Consider the following 9,269-nt stretch of genomic DNA (forward strand, 5'->3'; position numbering starts at 1 on the left):
AGCCTTAGCCTTAGCCTTAGCCTTAGCCTTTTTCCCGGTTTCTGATCTTCGCCTGGTTCCCTGGATTTCTCCCTTAGTCTTGCCCCTTCTGACTCTGTCTGCCAATCGTCGACCCACGCTAGCCCTAGGACTATTCTTGTGTCTTGCCCGCCATATACCTGTCTGCCTCTGTTTGACCCTGCCTGCTTTATGACCACGTCTCGGTCTTCTCCACAATAAAGATTTGCGAATGGATCCGCACGTCTCACGTCTTGTCAGCTCCGTAACAATATGTTGTTAAATACACATATGTGGGTGTGTGTGTGTGTGTATACTGTGTGTATATATATATGTATGTACAGCTAAACTGTTCTGAAGCCAAAGCTTCAAAGCAAAGTGATCACCCACAGTGAAATTTCCAAAATCCCACCATATTTGAAACATGAATTATGTGGTGATTGACTACCTGTCAAAGAAGTTGTGTGCGTTTAGCACCAAGTGCTTTTCTAAGCAAGTTTTCAGTGGACGTTTGTAGTGTGTTTTGTCTGAACAGTACCAACAGCAGTTCTTCTGTCTGTCTGCATTAATCACAGCTTTTTGTTGACAACCGCTCCTTTCCTAGAGTCAAGAGTCCAACCACTTTACCTGAAATATTTATAGTTTGCCTCTTTTAGAGAAAGTACTCAAGAAACTAACACACATAGACACACACACACTCTCTCTCTTTTCCATAAACTCGTCTAATGCTACAGACACCACATAAAGTGGCCCTGCTGTGCTATGTTTTATTCACAAGGCTGGAATGAGTAGAAATCTTGCCATACTTCGGCAACGGGGCAGCACTCCTAGCGAAGCGTGTGCGGGGGGACATCATGAATTGGAGGTGACACCTTGTCACATTACAATGGCATAACAGACTGCGAAACTCCTTTCCCTCTGGTTTGTGTTTAGGGAATGGAGTGGATCTGAGGGGGCTGCTCAGGTTTTGTTTCATACTGCGTAGTGACTGAAAGCAAGAGCGAAATACTGTACGTGTGCGGCGGGCAGAATACTTAAAACACAGCAGAGGCAGACTCTTTGTGATGGTGAAGTTAATGGATTAAACGTTTAGCCCTTGACCATGTGACCAGGACCACTTCTAGTTTGGCTTCAATAGTAGAAATATTAAATGCCGGAACAAAGAGGCAGCATTCGACTGTTTTTCATTTCACCTTCTGCTTTGGTTTTAATTCATTTACAGATTCTGTAGCTGAAATTTTCTTTTGCTTTCATTTTTTTGAATTGAAGTTAATCATCTCTATAAGTTGACTTTTCCAGTATAACACCACTCACATGTAAAACTAGTAATGACGCTGTGGATATACCTGGTTGAGATTCGGAACATATAGTTTTTTTCTATTCTGTTTTATTTATTACATTCTATTCTACTCAATTCTATTATTATTTTCTGCTCTTTTCTAATTCTGTTCTGATCTGGGCTGCGTTTCTCATCGTAGAGATCACTGGTGGCAATGGTTCTACGATCTGCTTAGGCTTACGATGCTTTGGGAAATGCTGCCCTGGTCAGCTTTATTTGATTCTGTTCTGTTGTATTCTCTTATAAATTCTATAATGTTTTATATTCTGCACCGTTCTATTTTCTGCTCTATTCTGTTTTGTTCTGCTATGTTCGTTTCTACTCTATTCTAATTTTTCTTATTTATTGTATTCGTTTTCATTATGCATTTTTCTATTCTGTTTTTTCAAATGTATTCTATTGAGTTCTATTTTAATTTCCTCTGTTGTATTTTTTTTTCAGTTCTGTGGTATTTAATTCTGTTGTTTTGTTTTACTCTGTTCCTACTCTACTTCTATTCTACTCTACTCAATCTTAAAATGATGTTCTTTTCTAATTTGTTCTATTCTCTTCTTCTTGTCAAATTCTTTTTTATTCTTATCCAGCTCTGTTCTATTCTATTCTGTTTTTATTGTTTTTAATATATTTTATTCTGTTTTTAATATATTATACACTTTTGTTCTATTCTGCTTATTTGCTAATGTGTTCTTTTATTTGCTCCTCTGTTTTCATTTATTCTGTTTTTGTCTCCTGTTTTGCAGTTTTGAATTATGTTGTTCTGTTTTGTCTATTCTATCCTATTCTGTTCTGTTTTATCTATACCATTCTATCCTACTCTACTCAATCCTAATAGACTTTTCTGCTCTTTTCTAATTTGGTCTATTCCGTTCTGCTGTCTAATTCTATTTAATTCTGATTAGTCAGTTCTATTGTGTTTTCTATTCAGTGTATTTCTATTCTATTCTATTCTGTACTATTACATTCTAGTTTATGTTCTGTTTTACCGTTATACTCCATTTTGCTTTTTCAATTTTATTCCTCTCTGTTCTATTTATTCTGTTTTAATATTTTATATTCTGTTCTACTCTTTTGTTCTGTTTTTTTTTTTTTCTGTTTATTCGCTATAGTGTGTTATATTTTTTCTCCTCTGTTGTATTTCTTCTGTTTTTTCTATTATATTGTATTCAGTTCTGTTTTCTGTTTTCTCTGCTCTTTATTCTGTTCCATTCTCTTTATTCCATTCTATTCTGTTTTGTTCACTTTATACTATTCTGTTCTTTTCTACTCTTTTATACTAATCTGTTAAAAACTGTACAATATAACCAACTTTACTTCATGAGTTATGAGCCTGACTACATCAGTGCGTTTTCCCCAGTGTGCTGTAATACATCAGCATTGTTTCCTATCACACTGGTGTCACTTCAAATACCTGGTGTGAAGTATAATTAGCTAAGATACTATGCTGACACAAGCACCATCAGAGAGAGTGTGTGTGTGTGTTATATAGTCCTCCAGCTCTCACCTGCTCCGCACTGCTGGTGAACACACCGTACAACAGCAATTAATTACGCTTCAGCACTGCTGACAGAATCCCTATAGATATATCAGCTATTTCTGTCACATATTCTTCAGCCCTGTCTTAAGACATGTTAGCATTTTTTTTCTGTTGTCCTTATTGATTTCTCTCTTTCATCTCTAAAGTTGACTCCCATCTACACCTTGTTCATACACGAGGCAGGAGCAAATACCATAAATCAGTGGTGCTTAGACCAAATACATGTCCCTTTTTTGGTTCCGTGTCCCTTTTTATATTACATTAACCTGTATTATTGCATTTTGATTCCAAACCAAAAACCCAAATTTTGTGTGCATACCAGAAGAGAAGCCAAATGTTTTTAACATACAACTGTACTACTATAAGATCCCTAAGTGTCCTATTCCAGAACTACATGAACTATGCTGAGGAAACTCAAGTTAATAGCCGGTTTGTTTTATATTGCTGCATCACAGCCTCTTTTACCATCTGACATAGGAAGCAAACATAACCTGTATTTAGTTTGTAGATGCTAAGATACTATGCTGACACAAGCACCATCAGAGAGAGTGTGTGTGTGTGTTATATAGTCCTCCAGCTCTCACCTGCTCCGCACTGCTGGTGAACACACCGTACAACAGCAATTAATTACGCTTCAGCACTGCTGACAGAATCCCTATAGATATATCAGCTATTTCTGTCACATATTCTTCAGCCCTGTCTTAAGACATGTTAGCATTTTTTTTCTGTTGTCCTTATTGATTTCTCTCTTTCATCTCTAAAGTTGACTCCCATCTACACCTTGTTCATACACGAGGCAGGAGCAAATACCATAAATCAGTGGTGCTTAGACCAAATACTGGTTCCGTGTCCCTTTTTATATTACATTAACCTGTATTATTGCATTTTGATTCCAAACCAAAAACCCAAATTTTGTGTGCATACCAGAAGAGAAGCCAAATGTTTTTAACATACAACTGTACTACTATAAGATCCCTAAGTGTCCTATTCCAGAACTACATGAACTATGCTGAGGAAACTCAAGTTAATAGCCGGTTTGTTTTATATTGCTGCATCACAGCCTCTTTTACCATCTGACATAGGAAGCAAACATAACCTGTATTTAGTTTGTAGATGGCATGTTTTTATATTTTAAGCTGAAGAATAGCAGAACCGAATGACGTCTGTTAAAATGAAGTGCTATATGAGCTGTGGCGTAAAATATTTTTGTTATATTTCACTGTAGCGCTTGAAAGCATCTGTGACCATCACAAATTTTACACACAGTGATACAGCAAGATTTATAAGACCATTTTATGATGGTTGATTGTACATGAACAAATCTAATTATCCAGAAATAATGCTAAACATTTGTTTTAATGTTAAGATAATGTTTAGGTAACATCCAGATGAGTATGTGCAAGAATAATACAGTTTGGCCTAAATCCTCAATTTTGATAATGAAGCATTCATTGTTCAATATTAATAACTTTTACTAAGCTTTTTTTCCAGAATATTAATACATTCTCAAACTTGTTACAGAATATACCTTATAATTGTATTACTCGCATTAAATCTATAAAATCCTTTGCAGTAACTTTGGGAGTCATAAATCAATAATTTCCTCTTGATCACTTTCATCACATCATTGGATTCACAGTTAGTTATTCCTCCCCTTACCTGTAGAGTCTCTGCGCGAGATTACGACATTTCTTACGCGGATGCGCAGAGCTTTTCTAATCCAAAATATGGTCATGATTAAAACGGATGATTAAAATAGCATATATACAGAAGTGATGCTAATACTCATTGAGCGCATACAGTACGTTTGGCTTTAAGAGCCCTGCATTGGCACGCTATTAAAATCCCCCATCACACAGGATGCTCATGAGTCATGAGTGGATGAGAGAGCCGCGCTTACCGGAGAGAATTGGATTTCTTGTTTGAAACGCATAATATATTCCTTTCCTCTCAATCGCGGGATCGAGTTCCAGACTTGTACTTCCAGTGTGAGAGATGTGGGGTCTCTCTCCATACGGTTGTTCTGGAAAAGATGCTGAGCACACCGCGGACTGAGGACCGGAGAAGCGCGTATCCATCCAGCTGTCTGTGCCGCGCTCCTAATGAAGCACACATGCTCGTGCGCGCATCCTCCACCCAGTCTCCCCGGGGACAGGCAAATTGCTGCCTGTAGTTCGTGCGTTCAGTGCAAACTGATTGGTCGAGCAGAGCTGTCAGTCAGGTCAGGACTCCCGAAAGGGGGCGGGGCTACTACATCTCTCGCTTTTACCGTCTGTTCACTGTGCAATCTCAAACTTCTCTCTATCATTGCCTTGTCAACATAATTTCTATTTGTATTTTTCTGCGCTCTGCCCGTGAGGCTACGACTGATAAAGATGCGCAATTTCAATATTCAAATGCTGTCGACCAGATCAGTGGTTCTCAAGTAGCTTTGCTCAGATTTGACTTTGGACATTAATTGGTTCAGTATATAGGTATATGCACACACACACACACATACACCCTCCAGCTGAAAACCACTGGACTAATTCTGACTATATTTAAAACATTTATTGAGGCATTTGGATAATGAGAGCTTTCTAATTTTTTGATTATTTTTTCCAGTTTGGCCAACAGTTTTTGCAAGATATAATCAATATCGAAAGTCTTTAGATAAGTCTTTCTTAACACACACTCAACCGGGCTCTTGCATTTACTGCAAAATCCTACTTGACAAATCAGAATATATTCTCCCAGCATGCCGTATGTAACACTTGAGATAAACACCAACAACATTCAGGCCTGCAGAGGTAATGAAAATCACAAATCAGGCTGAGCGTCAGGGCTGTTGCAGAAGAGGCGCCTGTGTGTGTGTGTGTGTGTGTGTGTGTGTGACGGATGGAGGCTGCGCTAGAGCTGTTTGAAGATTTAACGTCGCATAGGTTCTGACAGGAAGCTTGAAGTGATGCGTTCATTGAATTTTCTTTTTTTTTTATCTGAAATTTGATTTTAAATGAATTTTAAAACAGAAAAGTGGCATCAAGAATGGTCTCAGACTTTTGGGACCTCATCAAACTGTTATGTAGTTAAAAACTAGCAATAGAGTAAACTTTATTTAACAAGAGATAACACAAAATGTCCTACCGATGCCTTGTGAGATATCTAGAGGAACAGTTTTTGTTCTGGTGCCTAGATTTTCAAGACAAGGTGTTCAGACTGTCACAAAGGAAGTAGGCAATTTCTCACCAAAGTGCTTCCTCAGCATTTGAGGGACGTTTTGCACCATAGTACACACTTCAACCGTGAGAAGTCATCTTATAAGAAGCCTTACAGGGTGTGTTGCAGCTGAGAAAGCGGTCTTGCGGAAAGGAAACGAGCAGAAAAGATTACTGTACATGAAATTCCATAAAACATGGAATGACAACCAGTGGCAGAATGATTCAGAAGTGGGTGGGATGAGAAGTTTGCAGTCTCCTGGAAGACGAGGTTGTGGCTCGAGCACAGTCAGGGTCATTGTGGGTAATGATGTGGGGATCAGGTCAAAAATGATGGAACAAATACTTCAAACACTACAAATGTAACACTTACGAAGACTTGACCTCAAAATAAAAGCTATGTGGGATAAATTTCACTAACAGAAATCCTGGAAATGTTCAGGAACTTGGGGTTGCCAGGCCTGGAAAAGTCATGGAAATAATTGTAACTAGTCATGAAAAAGGAATTTTGTTTCTTTGCGATAAATCACTCTTTTGTGCCATTTATTATGATGGAAATTACAATTGAAAATTTACATTGTGTATATAATATGATCTATGATCTATAATATGATATGGTTTTAAGTGTTATTTTAGTATTATTTATATACTGTTATAGTATTTATTAATATTTTTAATTTGCTTATATACACTGAACAAACTTATAAACGCAACACTTTTGTTTTTGCCCCCATTTTTCATGAGTTGAACTCAAAGATCTAAGACTTTTTCTATGTACACAAAAGGCCTATTTCTCTCAAATATTGTTCAGAAATCTGTCTAAATCTGTGTTAGTGAGCACTTCTCCTTTGCCGAGATAATCCATCCACCTCACAGGTGTGGCATATCAAGATGCTGATTAGACAGCATGATTATTGCACAGGTGTGCCTTAGGGGGGCCACAATAAAAGGTCACTCTAAAATGTGCAGTTGTACTGTCTGCCATCTGTCCTGTACAGTGAAAACCGGGATTCATCCGTTTTTAAGTGGGAGAACTTGCACAATTGGTGGCTGACTAAATACTTTTTTGCCCCACTGTATATATATGTGTGTATATATATATATATTCAGTTTTCTAGTTTTAGTGCTTTTCTCATTTTTATTTCTTTTATATTCTTTATAAATGTATTTTTATCTGAATTTTGTATTTTTTACTTCAACTTTATTTTATTTCAATTAGTTTTCAAGTCAATATTTCTAATTTCATTTAAGGTATTTTTTCCAATTTTTTTTTTCTTTTTTCATTTTGGCTAATATTTTATCTAGTTTTTCATCTAATATTTATATTATATTTCATTTTAGCTTTATTTCCGTTAACAAAGACAATGTTTAATAGTTTGAATAGTTTAATAGCTTTAGGTAACAATAACTCTGGTTTTAAAAAAAATCTTTATTCAGTGACTTTATAGGTCATTAAAAATGGATGGAAATCCACTTTTGGAAATATAATAAAGTTAAATAAATATAAATAATATAAAAAAATAAGTCACATTGTGAGACTTTGTGAGCCACACTACGAGATAGGCTAAAAAATTACAATTACAAAACATAAATTTGCTAGCTAAAAGTCACATTATGAATGTGCAAATATGAGAAATAACGTTTTTTGAGATATAAAGTGAATTTTTTTATTTTTTTTTGTTTGTGGCAGAAACAGTCTCCTGTAACAAAAACAGCCAAAATTCATAGACAAGTAAATATACAACATTCAAGAAGTATTTTCCTTTTCCTACATTTAAAACTTTAGGCATTGTCCCAAATGAGTACACTATAACTGAATCAAATGAAATATGATCTAATAATATTGCGCCCTGAAAATCAAGAGTTTTGACATTTCATTGAGTCTTTTCTTGACTTACTCCAGCAGATAAGACCCATCTGGTCTCTGAAAACTGTCCATAATGCCCCATAATCCACTGAGCTCAGCAGCATCCTCAAATAAACCAGGAAGAGTTCTGTCATCATCAGTATGCAAATACTGTAGTCTTACCATCACATATCTGTTCACTCCTTTTGTAGGAGCCCAAAGGACCCTCAGCAGAAGATCATCAAACGGGTCATTGGGATCGAGGGTGACTTCATCAAGTAAGTTTTCCGAAATTAAGTTATGAACAAGGTGCAAATGAAGTTTGATGTGTCCTAGATGGCATCAAGATTGATTCTTGAGTTTTAATGGCCTAAAATGTTTTGTTTGCCACTTAAATGTTGCCTGAAAATTGTTTACTGCTGCGTTTACACTTGGCATTAACATGCGATCACCATGATCTGATCAAGCAGATCGGATCATCAGTCAATCAGGACACGGCGCGTTTACACTTGGCAACATCAGCTGACTTCTCGATCTGGATAACCGATCGGATCTGTATTTCCTGCGCAATATTTAAATAAGTCTGCGGTGCAAAGTCGACCTGAAGTGGTGGGTTTTCACATAAAAATATAAATTCTAAAGTGCATTTTTTTAACCATTGATTTTATTTATTTATCAAGAAATTCGGTGCATAAAATACGCTTCTAAGTGGAAAAATAGACTATATTAGCGAATAATTGTGTTGGATAGAACCATTTCTCCTGCTCATCGGAACACACGCAAATGCTGAAAGACAGAACCAACCAATCAAAGACAGCGTTCGCTGCTGACACATGGCTCAAAGTGCTTGTTCAAATAGGGCTGCTTTTCCCAAAAGCATCAGACGCGTAAGTAGATCTTAAGAAACCATTGCCACATTATTACATTAGCCTACATAACATTGTTACGATATATAAAATTAATTCTGAAAAATGCATCACGGTTTCCACACAAATATGAAGCAGCAATAATAATAATAAATAATAATAAAAAATGTTTGTTTTGTGTTTTTCAAATAAGTGCAGCCTGGGTGAGCATGAAACATAAAAAAAAGTACAAAATCTTACTGACCCCAAACTTTTGTGTACATGTAATATTTATTTTAAATTGGCTAGTTTGTGCAAGTAAATGCATTTAAACTGGTTGTTAAAAGTTCAAATGGATTGTGTTATGTTCTGTTATTGCTGTTAATAAATCTGTCAGAAAAAAATATGCTAAAGTTTCACCTTTAGGGGTACAACAGCCTGGCAGCCTTTTACAAAAATTAACCATGGTTTTATTACAGTAACCACAGTTTACCACAGTATTTGTAGTAAAACT

At 36.3% G+C, this 9,269-nt stretch overlaps 2 protein-coding genes across 4 annotated transcripts in view; one reads left to right on the top strand and one right to left on the bottom strand.

Moving 5' to 3' along the window:
- Positions 1–4,962, bottom strand: part of LOC107574078 (leucine-rich repeat neuronal protein 3-like) — an 11,736-nt gene extending 6,774 nt beyond the window's left edge. Inside the window, exon 1 of the mRNA XM_016260550.1 lies at positions 4,771–4,962. The gene's annotated coding sequence lies outside the window, so the exon portion shown is untranslated. The remainder of the gene's footprint in view (positions 1–4,770) is intronic.
- immp2l (inner mitochondrial membrane peptidase subunit 2) overlaps positions 1–9,269 on the top strand; it is a 105,157-nt gene that overhangs the window by 86,377 nt on the left and 9,511 nt on the right. For all 3 annotated transcript variants that reach the window (XM_016260572.1, XM_016260561.1, XM_016260564.1), the window contains exon 4: positions 8,123–8,188. In XM_016260572.1, the coding sequence (XP_016116058.1) occupies positions 8,123–8,188 (66 nt within the window). The remainder of the gene's footprint in view (positions 1–8,122; positions 8,189–9,269) is intronic.

The sequence above is a fragment of the Sinocyclocheilus grahami genome, unplaced genomic scaffold (genome assembly GCF_001515645.1).
Source record: "Sinocyclocheilus grahami isolate Dianchi unplaced genomic scaffold, SAMN03320097.WGS_v1.1 scaffold31.1, whole genome shotgun sequence".
Lineage (NCBI taxonomy): Eukaryota > Metazoa > Chordata > Actinopteri > Cypriniformes > Cyprinidae > Sinocyclocheilus > Sinocyclocheilus grahami.